Below are 19,725 nucleotides of genomic sequence, written 5' to 3'. Positions count from 1 at the left end.
ATCATGAAGCATACTAACGTAGTATTTAATCTTCCAGCGCGCGTTGGTGCGTTGTTTGTAATTCTTGGTAAAAACCATTGTTTTCAAAGAGAGAACATCATCTTGCTGATACAGATCTGCTCTACATAGCTGTCACATTAATGACAGCAGTTTTAAATTCTGTATAAACCTATGTCATTAAACCTTTCGTCTAAATTTCGTCTTTATATACCCACTGATTAAATACAAAAAGATTTAAAATGTTCATCAAAGAAGGGGGTCTGGACATTCACATGTTGGCATCAGTGACTGTTCATTCATCACGATTTATTTTTCTCTGTCCATTCACGAATCAACAGTATCATCATTCATCTAGTATTAAGACAAAAAGGTAATTTATATAGATAGGGAACACAACTGCATCACCAATAAAATGTTATTATCGATGTGTATCACAACATACCTTGGTACCAGTGCTCACACTCGTGTTCATTCATTTGTTTTTGTTTTCATAAAATTCATTCTTTCCTATCTTGGTGGTACCTTATAAGCAGCCGTTGGGTTTGCAATTCCCTCGTCGATTGAACGTCGACGGACTCTTCGATGATTTTCAGCGTCGATTACTAACTTACCTTAACACCCACAGACACGCACGACAGCTTTCAAAGTCCCTTGGCGGTAAACTTGGAGAGGTGCTCACATGGACTTATCTCGGTGTCGTAACATGCCGAAACACACAAATTCCCTATGCCTAGAGGTTCGTTAATCCGAAAATGAAAAAGGGTCTGTTAATCGGAACATTTTGTGGCGTTATTCCGAAAGTTCGTTATTTCGAAGGTTCGTTCATTAGGAAATTAAATAGGGTTCGCTATTCCGAAATCTCCTTTATCCGAAAATGAAATAGGGTTCGTTATTCGGAAGGATCGTTAATCCGAAATTAAATACGGTTCGTTATTCCGGAGGTTCGTTGATCCGAAATGAAAGAGGGTCCGTAACGAACCTTTGGAATAACGAGCCTTATTTTATTTTCGGATTAACGAACCTTCGGAATAACGAGCCTTATTTCATTTTTGGAATAACGAACCTTCGGACTATTTAAAGATCCTTCGGAATGACGAACCTTCGGAATAATGAACAGTAACCCTGCCTTACGGGGGACGGGGAATGCTTTCATCTTCTCAAGAGACCTCTTTGTGTGAGAGAATGCAAAACTTTCTAAGGATGTTTTCAATTATTGTTTACTAGAAAACATAGACATGTGTTGTTTTCAGGCTTTTTCATTTTTCAATTTATTGGATTTTAAACATCATTTTCCGAAGTGAATCCAGTTTCTTTTCCTCTGTCATTACTGAAAGCAGAAAGTCTGCCATAACAATAATTATCGCTAAATGCCACGCTGTGTTTGGACGTGCCAGTGTGCGAAACACGTGGTTTTACTTTCAAGTTCAAAGGAAGGCTCTATGTGCTTCTGGCTTCTTTGAGGTTTGTATACTGCAAGTTCGGATCCATGGATCGAATGCGCCGTAGTAGCTGTGCTTAATGGCTTGGTTACGGTAAACAGTTTACGTTCGATACGAAGAAATATTTTTGAATCCAGTGATTAGCAAATCCCTTTTTATAGTTCAGTGAACATTTGAAATGCCTGATTTAATACACTATACAGACAACTGTTCGATATTTCTGTTATGGACCAAAAAGAAAGGCTATAGAACCATGGTGTGTAGCGTAGAATCATGAGTTCACGAGCTAGTTCTTCCATCGATTTAACTTCCAGGCTATTTACACGTTGTTTACAACCAGAATTCCAGTGCGCGCATTCTTTCGTCTGGCCAGCACCTGGGGTCTGGTGCATGCTTCTTTGGAAATTTCCCACAACGGGGGCCGGGGGGGGGGGGGGGGGGGGGGGGGGGTGTCGACCGCATACAATCCGTTCGTGTTTTTCCCCTTATTTTTTCCCCTTTGCTGGTAATGAACATTTAGTTTTAACTTAACGAAGGTGAGGTGTATGTATTTTTTCCATCATTCATGGGAAGAGAAGAAGAGTGAAAGAGGGAGAAATGAAATCAGACGGAGGACACGTAGCTCAACAAGCTGTCTTTTACACCAGCATCAGTAATTATCATTACCATCACTCAGATCATTTGGCCCTTTTCGTATCAAAATTAAGGAACACGACCACCATCATCACTCGAGATAACACCTAAGCAAACTAATCACAAAGTACCAACAACCTCTCAGACAACAACACAAACACTACAAAATATCACACAGCACACCGAAGAGGCTGGGAGCGAACTTCCTTCGAAATACACATTATACACTACAGCAAATCGGAGAAATCGCCGTTACGAAAATGCACGTGCAGTAACCAGAGAGACACCTGAAAGAATTTTTACATACCGGTACTTCGAAACAAAGGGAACGAATAAAGTGACATTAAACGTAAGAAATCGTACCAAACGAGGTATGAGAAACAGCGGAAATAAAACAATGAGTAAAGGCCCTCGCCGAAGTTTGCAGCACCGAACACCACGCGAAAATTATACAAAGTCAACACGTGGCAACTCGCTATGACGAGATCTTTGAGACAGACATATTTTGTTCTTTGTAATCTTTATCAGTAGGCAATAAACAATATACAAAACAGAAAATGAATTCATTGGGACCGGAGAAATTAGTTTGTTATATCGGGTATTATTTTGTTACATCAGGATCTCCAATGCCTACATCGAGTTTCCACGGTACACTGGAATCAAAGTTCGAACGCTTTTTCACATGCACAACATACATGCAAGAACAATTATCGCAGGAGCAAATGATTGTGTCATCATCCAGTTCATTCCCAAAATTGTTTTTTTTTTTTTTCAGTCACAAATTATCTTAAATTGTTGTGAAAATTGTCCTAAAACGGGAGAGTGCCACAGAACTTCTTTAGAGTTCTGTGGAGAGTGCCCGTCACCTTCTTCTGAGGGAATTGCTAGTAAGCCCGACCAGACGCAGTGCAATTCTATGCAGCGACAGGGCTGGGTAGTTAGTGAATGAGTTGCCTCCTAATCCGTCTTTTGTTCGCACGAGGCGTGGCGTGGACATTCTGTTTTGAAATCGACAAGCCTTAATTGTCTTTGATCAAAGTAATACTCTGTACAATGTACTTGAAAGTCTGTGGTGTAGGGGTCATTGAGACACCTTCCTTGCAAGACACAGTGCGATGTGTGAAAAAAAAAAAATTTAGTGCTTGTTCATTAATTTTCTATGCCACCACGCCAATGTGCTGAATACGCATTGTATCACGATGTGCACCATCTTGTTGATGAACCCTATGAATTTGTTTGATCCAATCGTTGCTGACCGTAAAAGAGAGGTGGAGATTATATTTAAAGTCACAAACTGCCAGCCGCATGACAGAAATGTACCAAGCAAGCAAACAAGCAAGCACCAGTGAATGCCGTTTACAAACGTAAAAACTTGAACTGTTAATAGCAAAATCGACTGAAATCGTGTTTAGACTAAGTAAGAAGCTAAAGGGCCTACTCGTACATTAATATTGCAGAGATCAGTTACAGTCATGATTTCTAACAGAAAGAAAACTCGCCTTTTAAAATGCAAGGTAAAACTCGCTCCACATCACAATAGGGCAACGAGTAAGTTCAGATTGTCTTTATTCACTTATTGTTGTCAAATCACTACCCTGATTCAATTTTGGCTAGTCCTCAAAAAAATTGACTAAACAAACATTACGACATATTAGTATGCCTTAGTTATTTTAGTAATAGTATTGTCCAGCTTGTGTACCAGCAGCACGATTATAAAGATTCTCGAGTACTACGTGTTTATGTACTGAGCTACTGTACGCGATGTATACATGTTTGTGGATTTACAGATCAGCAGTTGCGATCTGAACAAATTTAATTTGCAGAGGGAGACAAAGTGAAGAAACTCGCATCTGAACCTTCACCCCTCTGAATAATATCTTTCTTTCAATGTAAACTTTTTTTGGGTATATTCAGTTATTGTTTACTATAAAACATAGTCATGTGTTATTTTTCAGGCTTTTTCATGTTATTTATTGGATTCTAAACATCTTAACTATTCGAGTTTCTTTTACCCTGACTGATATCACAAAGTCTGCCATAACGATGTTCGCTAAACAGTTTACGTTCCATACGAAGAAATCATGTCTTTTAAACGAGGAAAAAACAAAAACAAAACAAAAAACAAAAAGAACGAATGTTGATAGCCAAATAACTTCACAGTTCGTAGGTGAAGTTCCTTCAAAATTTCCAAAGTAATACGTAGTTTTGAGCGTGAAATTGTCAGGATTTTGCTGTCTAACCGGGTAGTGGCTGCATCACATACTCGTAGTGGATTTGTGTGGGCATACGAGGCCTTTCGTATATTTCTGTGAGTAATCAATCCCTTCCTATACAATTTGTAGTTCAGTAAACATTTAAAATACTCAAGTAAGTACACAATAATAAACTGTTCGATATTTCTACTAACGGTCAAAAGAAAGGCTATAATTAGAATCATGATCTTTGCGATGACAACTCATGAGCTAGTTCTTCGCGGGTAATTGCCCAGGGGGTAATTGCCCTAGACCCAGTTCTTCGATCCATATTTCCAGGTTATTTACACGCGGTTTATTCCAGTGCGCGCATTCTTTCGTCTGGCACCTTGGGTCTGGCACCTGGTTTTGTGGAAATTTTCCACAAGGAGGGGAGAGGGGTGGGGTGTCAAGTTTCTCGTAATGCCAGAGAGTGCATACACAATCTCTTTGCTTCAGTTACTGTTGTGTTTTTCCCCTTTGCTGGCAATGAACGTCTAGATTTAACTTTACGAAGGTTGCTAGCACGTGGTTCTTTTTGTTGTGAGGTGTATGTATTTTTTTTTTTCATCATTCATGGACCGGAAGGGAAAGAAGTATGTTCAGCAAAAGCTGTCTTTTACACTCGCATTAGTAATAACTTATCATCACCATCACTCAGATCACTCAGCCTTTTTCTATAAACAATCAGAAACATGACCAACATCATCATCAATCAAAGATTATTCCTTCCGTCTATATTTCTTTTCTGAATTATCCTCCACTGCTCGCTTTAATGATTAACAAAAGATCGTAACTGTTCGTTACTTTGAAAGTTTGCAATTTCCGAAGTCTCGTTATTCGAAAAATAAAAATAAAAGCAACAACAAAATTGTGTTGCTGTTTTGAAGATTCGTCAATTCAAAAACGAAGGAAGGTTTGGTTTTCTAAATGCTGCTAATCCGAAAACAAAACAAATTTTTGACCACGTTATTCGTTTTCAGATTAACGAACCGTATTTCCCATTTTCAGATTAACGAACCTTCGGAATGTCACAAAATGTTCGGATTAACAAACCCTAGTACACTTTCAGATTACTGTAGGAACAAACATGGAATTTGCGTTTTTCGGATACTGAAGAACGAACCATCGGAATATAAGTACACCTATTATCACACCCGACTCTTTTTGGAATAATAACCACCACGCAAAGAAATTAACAATGTCAAACTGAGAAACTGATTTCTTGCCTCAAAATTTTCCCTGATGCCGTCTATATATTTCTTTTCTGAATTACCCTTCCCCCTCCACTGCTCGACTGAAAAACAAACAAACAAAACAAAACATAAAGTTACAGTTCGTTACTTAAAGTTCGTTATTCCGAAGGCTAAGATTCGGAAGAACGAACCAATGGAATAAGTACATGACTCTTTCCAGAATACAAACATCACGCAAAAAAAAAAAAATTAACGATATCAAACTGAGAATTTCACTTACTTGTATTTCTTGCCTCAAGATTTTCACTCCCATCTACATTAATTTTCTGAATTACCCCCCCCCATCCCCTAATCGACTGAAAAAATAAAAAATAAACATAGTTACAGTCATTCCGAAGGCTCGTAAATCCCAAATTGACGAAGGGGGGGGGGGGGGGGGGGGGGGGAAAGTTTCGTTTTTTGAAGAATCGTCGACTCGAAAACGAAACGGGGGTCGATATTCTCAACGTTGTTAATCTCAAAAGATAAATGAATAAATAAACAAATAGATAGATAGATAGATAAATAAATAAATAAATACATTTTCGTGCCGGATTAAGAGTTTTCAGACTAAGGCACATTCGGAATAATCCCACACACTGTTAGTTAGTTAAAAGTTGATGCCTATTTAGGTGGTCAAAACTTACGTTTGAAATGAGAAAGTGGGAGCATTTGCAGACATTTAAAACATCCGACATTAACGTTTTAGCACTATAAAGAGCCGAAAGTTACCGTTATTCATTTCCGATTGTAAGAGCAATCATGCAACATTTACTAGTATTTTAGCACCTTACGGAGCCGAATGTTACCGTTAATAATTTTCAAATGTAAAAGCAAACTACCGACATTCATTTTAGCATCTTAGGGAGCTGAATGTTATCCTTATTCATTTCCGAACGTGAAAGCAAACATCCGCTATCTATTTTAGCATCTAACTGAGCCGATTGATACCGTTAATCATTTCCAAATGTAAAAGCAACAATCTCTTATTATTTTAGCATCGTACGGAGCAGAATATTACTGGTATTCATTTCCAAATTTAAAAGCAAACATCCGACATTTATTTCATTATCATACGGAGCCGAATGCTGCTGTCCACTTCCGACAATGAAATGAATCATCTGACAATATTATTTTAGCATCGTACGAAGCCGAAGAGTAGGGCCTACTGTTGTTCATTTTCAACGTCAATGCAGATATCAGACATTTACTTTCCCATCAAACGCAGCTGAATGTTACTGTTATTCATTTCGAAATGTAAAAGCAAATATCCAACATTTATTTTAGCATCGTATGGAGCAGAATGTTGCTTCTATTCACTTCCGAACGTAAAAGCAATCATCTGACATTTATTTCAGCATCTTCCGGAGCCGAATGTCATTGATATTTACTTTCGAAAGTAAAAGCAAACATCCGACATTCATTTGATCATAGTACGGAATTGAATATTATTGTTATTCATTTCCAAACGTCAAAGGGATCATTCGACATTTATTTTAGCATCTTCCGGAGCTGAATGTTATTGATATTTACTTTCGAACATTAAAGCAAACATCCGGCATTTATTTCACCATCACACGGAGTTGAATATTATTGGTATTCATTTCCAAACGTCAAAGGGATCATTCAACATTTACTTTAGCATCTGCCAGAGCTGAATGTTATCGCTAATTTACTTTCGAACGTTAAAGTAAACATCCGGCATTTATAGCATCTTCCGGAGCTGAATGTTATTGCTATTTACTTTCAAACATAAAAGCAAACATCAGACAGTTATTTTATCATCGTATACGGAGTTGAATATAATTGTTATTCATTTCCGAACGTCAAAGCAAACATCAATTTTAATGAATCAATGTTACTGTTATTCATTTCGAAATTTAAAAAGCAGACATCCGACAATTATTTTAGCATCGTATGGAGCAGAATATTACTGCTATTCGCTTCCGAACGTAAAAGCAATCATGTGATAGTTATTTTAGCATCTTCTGGAGCCGAATGTTGCTATTTACTTTCGAAAGTAAAAGCAAACATGCGGCGTTTATTTTATCATCGTACGGAGTTGAATATTATTGTTAATCATTTCCGAACGTCAAAGCAAACATTCGACATTTATTTCAGCATCTTCCGGAGCCAAATGTTATCCTTATGCATTTCCGATCGCAAAATCAAATATCTGACATCAATTTTAGCACCGTATGGAGCTGAATCTTACCGTTATTCATTTCCAAAAATATAAACAAATATCCGACGTTTTAGTATCATACGAATATTACCATTATTCATTTCCAAAATTAAAATGAAACATCCGACATTAATTTTAGCATCTTGCGGAGCCGATTGTTGCCGCTGTTCATTTCCAAAAGTAACGGCAAACATCTTACTTTTTCCTCCGGGAGAAATAGGACGACTTCGTAATACACTGTATTTAGTTCTTGAGTCACTTGACTGATAAAAAAAGATCTCACCTCATGCATGCAAAATTTTACATGTATGGAGCTGCCTAATTAAGGTATACATTCGCGTATGAGGGTAGACCTACATGTGTTTTCATAAACCCTCTTCGATCGCTACTTTTAAAGTGTTCCCCGTTCAGTGAGATCACACCCCATAATTACGTTTTCTTTTCACCATCTTATAGCCAAACGAAACGCAAATCAACTCATAACCAATGTTGAGACAAAGGAAAGCGTCGGGACACGTCGCTCATCGTCGGGCTATCGCGAGCATCATTTGTAATCAGGAGAGGTGCGTCTGGACACGTCGCTCGCTATTCAATTTGAGCACTGGCCGTGACCATTCAGAAATCTCGCTACAGCTCAAGCGCCATGTCCCGAAACGCAAAACGAACACTTGCGTGAGCGGAGGTCACGCAACATAAAAATAATCAACAGCTTCTTTTGAGGGTGTCGGCAAGTGTCAGCAAGCGTCGGCAAGCGTCGAGGTATCATCAAAATGATGGCGCGTAGTGCTTTGACCGACGCTTAGCGACGGAGTAAAAACATACTGCGACGCACTTCATTGTTCTCGCAATATGTCCCCGTCGCTGAGTGTCGCTCTCCGTCGCTCGCAGTCCCTAGTTTACCAGGTGCGCCTAATGCAGTATTGCAAAAGTCTTCAGACATCATTTATAAATGTACTTCAAGTCCATGTACACTTAGTAGGATAATGACTGACTGACTGTTACTGTGTAATATATGTTTGGAAATGTACAGTAACTAGTCTACATTGTTCATGTAGGCAACTGCTGGGACTTTGATGCCCTTTAATACTATCTGGCTCATATTTCAAGAAGTCTGTCAAAATACAGAGAATTGGTCGAGTGGGCATTCAAGTTTTGTCAGTCAAAAACCAATGAATGTGTGTCATTACTTCATTAACAGCGCACCTCTTGAGACTACAATTGTATTGCAACAGGAAATGCTACTGGTGCACAGAACATTGTCTGTTTCCATACTGCGTATACTTTACATATACAGTACACTACTGTGCACATGGGGTATAAAGTATTGTTTACTATCTACAAAATAAAATGTTTATCAGTGAATGAAATGGACACTAATGAAATCTTAAAATAGATGCACATGTTTACCGGCACACAAATTGTGAAGTTATCTTTGCATTTGCATATATTGTATTTACATGTACACTTCACGCAACCCCTTCCTGAAACACTCATGAAAAAGTGTGACATACATCGTAGCAATGGGCTAATCACGAGTATACACGATACAGCACAGCTAGCTGTTCTTATGGTCATTTTTTTTTTTCATTTTCTTTCTTTCCTTATTTTTGTTATTTATTTATTTATTTATTTTTATTATTTTATTATTATTATTATTTTTTTTTGGGGGGGGGGCCACGAGAATGCCATCAATAAAACCAGAATGGGTAAATATGAGAAAAGAGATGTCTTTTCAGGGAATGACTTTGTACACTGTACAAATTCCTCCATTTGCAAAACACGCAGATTCACTATACAATGTAATGCAACTGACCACTGACCAAGACTGACAGGCAATCACCTTCCATTGTACTAGTACCATTCGCAAAGGGTCAACAACAATCTACCTAAAGGTCCCAGCTGTCAACGGTACAATGGCACAACTCCAACTTTCACAGCATTAAGGGATCGGGAATTTGGGCGTCGATGCAGCAGTACGCTTTAGGACAGCATGAGCTGTCACTTTTGTCATGCTTGCATCAACAAACACATGACGCCTTTCCATTTGTGCTAAAAATATGCCGAAATGAACAGCCAGTCGTGCAACAATCTGCCACTGCCGTGGCCCTCGCGGTAAACAGGTTTGTTCTGAACACTATCCCTGTGACTACGGGCCTCTTGACTTCTGGATCATACTGCTTTATATGGATATTTCTGACATGATGCATAATAACACTTGCATTCTGACTATAACGTGGGCTCCTCAACAACCTGAGGCGTATACTGAACACGTGGCTCTGTGTAAAACCCAGTACTCGATCTAAATGTGCACACAACCAAGCTTTTGCTGTGCCTTTGCAGAGGCCAATCAGGGATGATAATATATTTTCACGGTACTAACATATGTGTACAATGTACTGTACCTACAATGTATTGTATCTGTATCCCAGCAAACAAAAGGAAGAGGGCTCTGGCAAAGCACAGTAGTTTCTACCAGGTACAATGTAAAACTTACACTGTGTACATGTGCATTAATGTACAACATACTACTGAATACACTGTATAATTAGCAAGTCTGATTTTTCAACAATCGGGGATTCCCGACAATTTTGTGAGCGGATAAATTTGCGATTGTGAAGTACAGTGCTGAAAGGAGAAATGTACAAATGTAAACCATGCGTGCACGTCACATTCATATCGGAATCAGAATTAATATTTTTACATACGGTACTTTTAAATTTGCGAATAGCATCTGACTCGCGAAATTCCCCAAAATGAAAACCTCGCATAATACTCAGCGAATACAGTATGTGACTTTCAAAACCAGAAAAAAAAAATGTTTTTATGAGAAATGAATGAATGATCCACATACTTGTACATGAACATTGTGAAGTGAAATGAATTATGAACACTATCCCTAAAAAATCAGGGAAGTTTGGAAGTTACAATTGTACATTATACATTGTATGAGCCTCCAAGGCCCCCATATCATAGAAATCACACATAAAAATGGCATGTGTACACAGATTTTGTGAGGAATATGGTTATGATACATTTTCTGAAATATTATATAATGCATAGTTTTTCATTAATTTCAGTTGGCTTTAACATGCAAATTTTGGGCAAAGTTTGCAACACACTGTATCTAAAACCTTTATCCATTCACATGTAAAAGTATTCTGAAAGCGCAACGATGGCGAGGAATTTGGTTACTACTGAACAAATTGCACTCATTCGAACATATTTTTGCAAATTTTCTCACACATTTCTTTCTCATTTTCCAATTCTTATCACATAGTTCTTTGTTGTTCTTATGCACAGTGTATACTGTACACTGCATTTCTTCTTTATTTTGAATTCTTTAAATGTTTCACCATCTAAAAACATCAATTTGAGTGTGAATAATGACAGTGATTACATGGCATTGCTTCGCAACAGGACAGCTAACATGTTTACACTGTATGCAAATGTCCCTCAAGCACTCTCTTATTTGACAGACATGTCATCCTTTTGATATTCTAACTCGACACATGAACCATACACTTATGCCTGATCCCCACAAATTTGATACCATATTGTTCAAAATGAGTCAGGGAGGAATCACAATGAAAGATTACACACAAAGACAATAGCCATATTGAAGCAGCAGAATAAATTCTGGGACAGGGGGCCCGGGACAGCCGCTGGTTCTATCATTAAAGGTGAAGATGCAAGTGGTGACACGACAGTTGCTTCTGCAACAATTGCTCCGGTCTTTGATATTTTCTCCAAGGACTTTATAGGGTAAGGGTTAGGGTTGAGATAGGGTTTTAGGTTTATAGTTAGATGAGAAGATTCAGATAGGGGAAGGGTTATGTTTGTGGGTAGATGTATGTTTGGTTTAGCATGAAGATATTTCATGGGAGCAATTGAAGCAGGAGCAAATGTCATGGAACCATGCAGAGAGGCATCAATATCCATTTTTTTTTTTCACACACTTGCAGTGCTTCTCTGTGTAGGCAAGGCTCCCAAGTTTCCACATATTGTCAGTAATCAAACTCAAAAGAAAATTGACTTTATTCTAAATTAAAGAACACCTACATGTACACCGTTTGGGTATTCTCATTTCATAAGTTGTTTTTAAAAGGAAAATATTTCTAGGGGCACATTTCATCCAAACAGTGATATCATTATCATTCATTATCTAAATCAACCGTCAGTCCTATCTTTTCAGTTTATATCAGTTTGCATGATTCAAGCAAATATCGCAATGTGACAGTGCTTGTTTACAACTGCACGATTTATTATTGTGTGCACGTTATTAGGACCTTTGATTTCTTGGCAGCTTTAAAGAAGAGCTGGAAAGACTACAAAAATATAAATTTGGTCACAAACAAACAGTAACATACTAAAAGGGCACTGAGACCATTCAACAAATTGCTACAGTATTTGAGCAAAAAAAAAAAAAAAACCGAACATAAAAAAAGTTTGAATAAAATCACTGCATTAGTACCTAAATGCAGTAGCATAACAGTTATTACTGTAGGGAGCTTTCGCAGGCATGATGCCGCCGCTAGTTGAGCGTGCAGTGTGCAAAATTTGTTTCAGCGCATGCTTACAAGAAGAACAGTTTGCGGCCAAAATAGCGTCCGATCCCAATGTTGGGCATGAATGAGCAGCCAATCAATCAGCCAATAAGCAAAACTGCTTTAATAGAAATGGGGACGGGAGTCCTAGTGCAGGGACCGTTACAGCTGATTGCTTCCACGTCCTCTCGATCTTCGACTTCCCGTCGTGTAGCGAAAGCTCCCTAGCCATGCAACCATGATTTAATCTAAGAACCATCCCAGATTTGTTTTTTTTACACAAAGTACCGCTTAAATGAAAACAAGGTGGTCATGAGTTTTTACATCATATTGAACTCAAATATACTACATGCAGGCATGCTCTAATTCACAGAATTCATGAGCCCTATCCCTAACATGGATATGTTTAAAGACTTCAGTCTGGATGCCAAGTTGCCTTTTATCATCTTCCCTGTCAAATGACTAAGACACCATTTTTCACCTTCCCACAGGATGTCAAATTATATGTGATAATTAAATCAGATTGTCAAGATTGTACTTTCATTTTCCATGCCTAATTACCAGCCCCATTTATAGCTGAACTTTCTGATGACCTTTCATTCTACTTTGTACCAATACTTGCTGTGCAGGAAATCCCCATAAACATGAACCTGCAGAGAACACAATCGGTTGAAAGAAGTTTGGCTCTTCATCAATAGTGCAATCTGACTTACCAATCTGCTCTCAGAACTTGAATGTTCCCCATCTCCGCTGGCAGTGATTGAACCAGACCGTAGGACTTTGCCCAAGGCCCTTGGAGTGACACCCGACCCGGGCCCATTCACCGCGTGCATTCCTGAGTCACTTTCATTTTTTGCCTCCAAGGAGGTGCCTTGCCGGGTCGATCTCCTGCGCGAGCTGACGGCGACATTGTCCGCTGACGGCTGCTGCTGGCCCGGGCAGGCCGAGGACGCACTCTGAGAGTGTCTAGATGATCGCAAAATGGGCAAGTGGCCACCGCTGCTGTTTGTGGGCTGCGACTGAGATGATGATGATGATGACGATGAGGATGATGATAATGATGATGACGGGGCTGATGAGGCGGCAGATGATGCAGAAGAGGATGATGATGATGATGATGATGTCGCTGAATGTGTCGAGTGTCTGAGATGAGATGACGACGATTGCTGCAGTCGCTCCAAACTGCGGCTGTGACACTGGAGACGATTCCTGTTGCTGTCCACCACATTGCTTCCAATGCCTTGGACTGATGTCAGCTCCTGAATGTTGTGGAAGGCGCCATGTGTCTGCAAGTTGGAAAAAAAAAGATAACAACATTACACAGTTAAAGGGATGGTATAGTTTTGGTTGAGATGGGGCTTCAGGTTTCCAACTTTTTTGTGAGATGATGAGAAACCTCTTATGAAGTATAAAAGAGCATCCAATTCTAAGAGGAATTCAAAGATTATTTGATGAAAATTGGTTTGAAATGGTTGAGGTAGTCAACAAACAGGTCATAATAACAGGCGGGATCCACTTTTTATTACAATAGGACTACTTTGTTTTACTTTGTTTTTTTTTCTACATCTAAGCCATTTTAGTACCTATTCTCATCAAATAACCTTTGAATACCTTTTAGAATTGTATGCTCTTTAATATTTCATGTGGTTTCTAATTACGTATCTCACAAAAAATACAAATCTGAATCCCCCATCTCGAACAAAACTACACAATCCCTTTAAAAGCACATAAGGACGACACTGAAAGTAAAAAGACTTCACTTTCAGAAACACATAAGAATTTCATGTCTTTCCTATTGTTAGCATAACCCTATTCAAATGAAAAAGTGCTTGCATTTGAAAGAATTCGTACGACTGCATACATGTACATGTACAAACTGTACAGTGTAGTATACTGCAGCCTAACAATCTGTTATGAGAAATTATGCCTGTACTTGATTAACAGTGACCAAAACATTTGGTACTCTTTAATACAAAATTTGTAATAACAATTACTTAATAAAACAATTATTTCACACTTCAGTACAGATTTCATGTTGAAGGAAATCCAGCTGCTGCCATTCATGCTGTTTTGACGATTTCATTCAAGCTTTCCTATCACTCTATGGTTAGAAGTTTAACATCACAATTTTGTCCGAATAAGAAATTAGTACGAAGTGATGAAATAAAAAATTAGATGAAGCTATTTGCCACGGAGTACTCATGTGAACATTCTACAATCAACTTTGTAATTATTTCCTATCTAAAATAACATCTTTTTCATTGAATAAATGTATTCATTTTGGAAAGTTAAACGGACAAAATTATGAGAAAAATACATAGCTAAATCAAAAGAAAGTTACATTAAGTAGCTGTACCCTTCTCATGATCAATGTACAACGTAACTATCAAGGTATAAAAGAGTTAACATACAACTGTAGAACTTTGCATACTTTGTTTTATTTGTTGCATTCAGTGACTGGGTAAAATGTCAGAACTGGGACATTAATGTTTCACTGGAATAGCACCTACAGTAATGAAAACCTACGCATACAATATTTTAAGATGACAACAGTAGTTCCACATACACACATTGTACATTGCACCATATATGCACAAAACTTTCCAGGCATATTTTAAAACTAAACGTACCTCTCTGCGCTGTACTATCGCTTCAGCACGTGTTCTACCAACACCGAGCAATGTTGAGAGTTCGTCGACCCCAGCTGAGTTGATATCCACTTTTCTTGACATCATCGGTCCTTCAACACTGCATATCAATACATCAAAATGTTGACAGAAAAGGAAATGGTCAACTGTAGTAAAAACAAGCAAAACAAAAAATTCATGCACCCATGATGCAAAATACATGCATTAAATTACTCAGGAATACATTACATATTGTACAGAGTGTATCAGAGCATTTTGCATATACTGGATAGTGACTTTGAAGCAATATTCCACATGTTTTGGAAGGGAAGGTACAACTAGACAAGCACTGTAGTATTACTGCACACAACTGAAACCTTGATTTAAACATACATGCATGCATACAACACATTTTCTATGTGCATTCTGTTTATGCACATTGGGCTGCTTAATACAAGTTTTGGAAAGTCCCTGTTGCCCTATGGAAAGAGACTGCACTATGCCCCATCTGGTACTGCCAACTTACAGTAGTATTGGACATGAGCCCAAATTCTTTTTATCTGTTTGATGAGCCCTAAATACATCTACTGTTCAAGGTAAACTGCAGTAGCCCAACTCCACAAGTGTACATGTGTTATGGAAGGGAGAGAAAGGCATACGATGTACAATGTAACGAATCAAGTTTGAACATTCAAGTGATCATCACAACAACAAGCAGATTAAAATACTAGTAGCACATACACATATAACTAATATGTTGGGCAATATATTATTATTGGAAAGATATGACAAGCCTTGTAAATAATTAATCTTTCCCCTGACATCCCTTTTCTGTCATTTGAACTTTTCATATCTTTCAGAATTTTTTCAATATAAGAATTTACACTAATTATATACTGTATTTATACAGTGCATTCCCGTTATAACACACACAGTTAAATAGCAAAATTCCAGTTACAACGAAGTAAAAATTCAGGTCGCAACATCATCTGCTCTTTGTTTTTTATCGTTTATTTGTTCGGTTATATCAAAATTTTGATATAGCGAAAGAAAACTGCTGGTCCCGAGGACTTCATTATAACGGGAGTCCACTGAATTTGTAATAATTTCTTTTTCTAGAAATGTACCTCATGTGGTGTCCTACATGTATCTGCTCAGTCAAGAGAGGGGTGTGTGTACAGACAGTGTATGTATACACTTCTATTGGTAATGCAGGGCTGGACATACTCTGTACAGCATAAGCTGTGGCCTGTATCTTTTGGTGGCCTGCTCGGACAAATAAGACTGGATGGATTGTATGTTTCATTTTATTTTGGGCAACTACATATGGCTACATTTTCTGGCTACAATGTCAAAGTCAAAGATTTTAGTGGCCCAAATAGGTCACCAAAGAAAAAGTTAGCACTGCACCCTGTAATGTAAACAAAACAATGTCCATTGTGGTCCACAGTAATTAAAGTTGCAGTAACCCACTCCCCATCTCAAATAGCAACATAATTTCTGTGAAATGTCAACGCTGTTCCTGCTGTCACAATTTTGTTTTTCTCAATACAGTGCAGCTCTAACTCCAATATTCTCTGATGCAAAAGACAATGCTCAAGTCCTGAGGCTATGCCAGTATACCATATGATGCCTGTGCAAATATGAAAACTCACCGTCCTTAGAACAAAGCAAAGTGATCCCTAAAATAGACATTTCACTTTTACATTTTATTTACATCAAGATCTGTCACACATTCTACAGTTACCTTACAACTTGCTACTGTGGACATGGTGTACTGCTGTACAATTGTACATTGAACTGTATCACAAAGTGACTGTAACTCCGTCAATATCCTAGTTAGCGCAAGGAGGTTCAAGAGATGGAGTAACAACAACGTTATTCCCTTTGATCCTATGTTTGATGCGGCCACTAAGAAATATTTGAAGTACTGTATATGTGCTAAACTGGAGCTGCCTCACAGATAGGAAGACAATTGATTCATGTGGCATTGCATCATGACTCGTCACTCTCAATGGAAGATATATGTCTTTATGATGGTAATTACTTTTCGCTGTCCCTTCTTATGAAACATGAGCGGTACATAAAGGTACAATATGTACAGACACAGGGATGTGCGAATAAAAATTCCACAAAAATTGATGAAATAAGAATCAAAATTACCTGACTTTACATATTTTTACACTAATCTAACATATAAATGAATAAAGAACTACACTTGAAGATTATACCATATCAGTTTCATTTGTTGGAAGTGATCAATCGAAAAGATGATAAAATCGACTTTCCAGTAAGGGTGCAGTCCAAACATTTTTACAACGTACAGCTCAGATTTACACTTTTTGACGTACAATCCTGGACAGGAGTTACTTTCCTTTTCATATGCCTTCTCATTAGCTAAAATTTAATCTCCTTTAATACAAAAACAAACAAAATATAGCCGACATTATGTTAGCGTTCCAAATGAATCATCTCTTTGCTTGGAAAGACGGCGGCATTGAATCCCGATCATCAATAGCTGTGTTCAGACGGAGGCAGTTTTGGTCGGAGTAACTTTGGAGGGAGGGTCGGAGGAAGCTTGGTCAGAGTAACTTCGGAGAATACATAGGTCGGAGTTGTGCCCGTTTGAAAAAGGTCGTGGTAACTTCCTCCGATCAGAGGAACTTACCACAACCTCTTCCTCCGAACGAGATACTCCTGAGTTTTCTCAGGAGTATCTCGCTACCACGACTAGCCGGTCGGAGTAAATTGCCCGTGCGGACAAGCCTTCGGAGTATCTATGAACTTACATACCTTACGACCTAGGTACAACCTCCTGGGTCAAATCGTAATGTTGACATTTTGCGAGTACACGTGCGCGTGTAGTGCAATTCTAACCTAATCGATCGCGACGAAGAAGCTGCCGCTCTTGCCAAAATTTCCATCCACAAGAATGGAGAAGACAAATGGCACTGGTAAAAAACAATCGCATGGTCGACGTGCGCAGCCCTGCCACTTCCGGGAATTACACCGACCCTTGCACATAAATTGGTTGAAGTTTCTTCCCACGACCGTCATGTGGACACAAGGGTCGTGGTACTTGAATTTTAATTGCTGAGCCATAAATTCTAACTCCGACTAGAAATACGTCTGAACATGGCTAAAGTTACAAATGCACATCTGTGGAATTCTTTTGTATGTCAAAAGAAAACTGACAGCTGTTTGAATGTTTACAGCCAGTTGGAACTCCATTTCTCAAACCTCCTTGGTTAGAGGCACAGGTGGACAGAAGAAACAGCAGTCAATGTGATTTGGAATATGTACAAAGTGGAATGTCACTACTGTTATTTTTGGATATTTTCGCACAACTAATTTTTCGCGCTTGGCCGAATTAGAAGAGTTTCGCGTGTTTTTTATTCTGCGGAATCAAGACATCAGCTACTAGAACATATGACACGCAAAAATAAAAAGGGCATTAGAACAATGCAAACGGTGTGGCTTTTATTATGCACACACACACTGCATCCCATGGAAATACCACACACATGCACACAGCACAGTATCGGAACACATGCTCTCGAAGCCATGGTATAAATACTCTACCCGACACTTGAGTCGCACCGATTAGAATCTAGTGTAAGGCCCTAAAGTGCATGATTGCCCAGGTCTTTTTTGCACAAACATTTGACAAATGGAGTTCCAGGTGACAGAGTTCTACTGCTATTGTAATATTAGACACAGCTGTTCTTACTTACGGTAGAAATTCTTGTTACATCACATGGTCTAGGATTTCTATCTTGTATCTATGTCAACATTTAACACGTTACTAAATATTACTTTGTTGACATTTCGAAGCACACAAGATGCAAGAAGATGCAGCTTTAGTACATGAGGTTATTGAAATCAGAATTACTGTAAAATTCTACGACTAGAGTCTCAAGTCTCAACGTCCTTATACAATGTAAGTTTACTTGAGAAACAGATCAGATGGCCCTAGCTAGGCTACTGACTAGGTGCTAGGTGCCTACTACCGCCCCACTTCACTTGCACTGCACTTCACTTTACCTATCCGCATCACGCCACACGTCAAACACATTCGACGGATGTCACCGCAACCGCGATGGCTACCGAACCAACAAGGCGTTGTTCGCTGGAAACGAGAAGTTCAGTCGATTTGGAGCCACGCGATGCCACCACTCCGACAATATGATCATTCTCTACCAAATCTGGCATCTGAAAAACAGAACTTTTAACGCATTTTACAACCTCGATGAAGCGATCACGTCGAATTTTAGCAAACAACCGCACGTAGCACCGGCACTGCGCTGGTAAACAAGTTGGCCGATTAGCTTTCGTAGGCAGCTAACTAGCTCCAATAAGTTGAGGTGGATGTCCAGTTGGTCGGTGCAGTGTGCATGCTGAGCGTGTGGTCGTGATAAACCTTGTACATAGCCGAGTGTGTGTGCTTCGTCGTCGTAAATGCGTGCGTGTTTGTGTGTTTGCAGTCGTCGAATGGTGGCGCTGCAATGAACGAGCCTAATTGGAATCGATAGTTACCTAACTTATTAGTCTTGAATCGATCAACAAGAAACTACAAACTACCTGACTTGACATAAAATTCGAAAAACACATAATTTTAGCACTTGTAAGAGTATGTCTACATTAGTATTTCTATATATAAGTTTATTTGTTTCCCCATGTCTGATATTATGAGAGTAATCATTTTCAGATACACAAACATAACTGTTTTTCAAATGTGACCAGCACATCATATATATTTTTTAATCATTATTAATTATATTTTGAAACAACAAAAGGTAAAAGAAAAAAAAAATGATATATAGCATCATAA

The 19,725-nt window shown here is 38.6% G+C and overlaps 1 protein-coding gene across 1 annotated transcript in view; it reads right to left on the bottom strand.

The window, feature by feature from the left end:
• LOC139728099 (F-box/WD repeat-containing protein 7-like) overlaps positions 1-19,220 on the bottom strand; it is a 40,094-nt gene extending 20,874 nt beyond the window's left edge. The window contains exons 1-3 of the mRNA XM_071639065.1: positions 18,939-19,220; positions 14,898-15,015; positions 12,981-13,553 (exon numbers count right to left, since the gene is read on the bottom strand). Coding sequence (XP_071495166.1) covers positions 12,981-13,553; positions 14,898-15,002 — 678 coding nt within the window. The 5' untranslated portion in view covers positions 15,003-15,015; positions 18,939-19,220. The remainder of the gene's footprint in view (positions 1-12,980; positions 13,554-14,897; positions 15,016-18,938) is intronic.
• Positions 19,221-19,725: the final 505 nt, after the last annotated feature.

Source organism: Diadema antillarum, unplaced genomic scaffold (genome assembly GCF_040938485.1).
Source record: "Diadema antillarum isolate AM-2024a unplaced genomic scaffold, OU_Dant_1.0 scf00000018, whole genome shotgun sequence".
Taxonomy (NCBI): domain Eukaryota; kingdom Metazoa; phylum Echinodermata; class Echinoidea; order Diadematoida; family Diadematidae; genus Diadema; species Diadema antillarum.
Note: the sequence above shows the minus strand (reverse complement) of the source record. Positions and strands in the feature narration are given on the sequence as shown.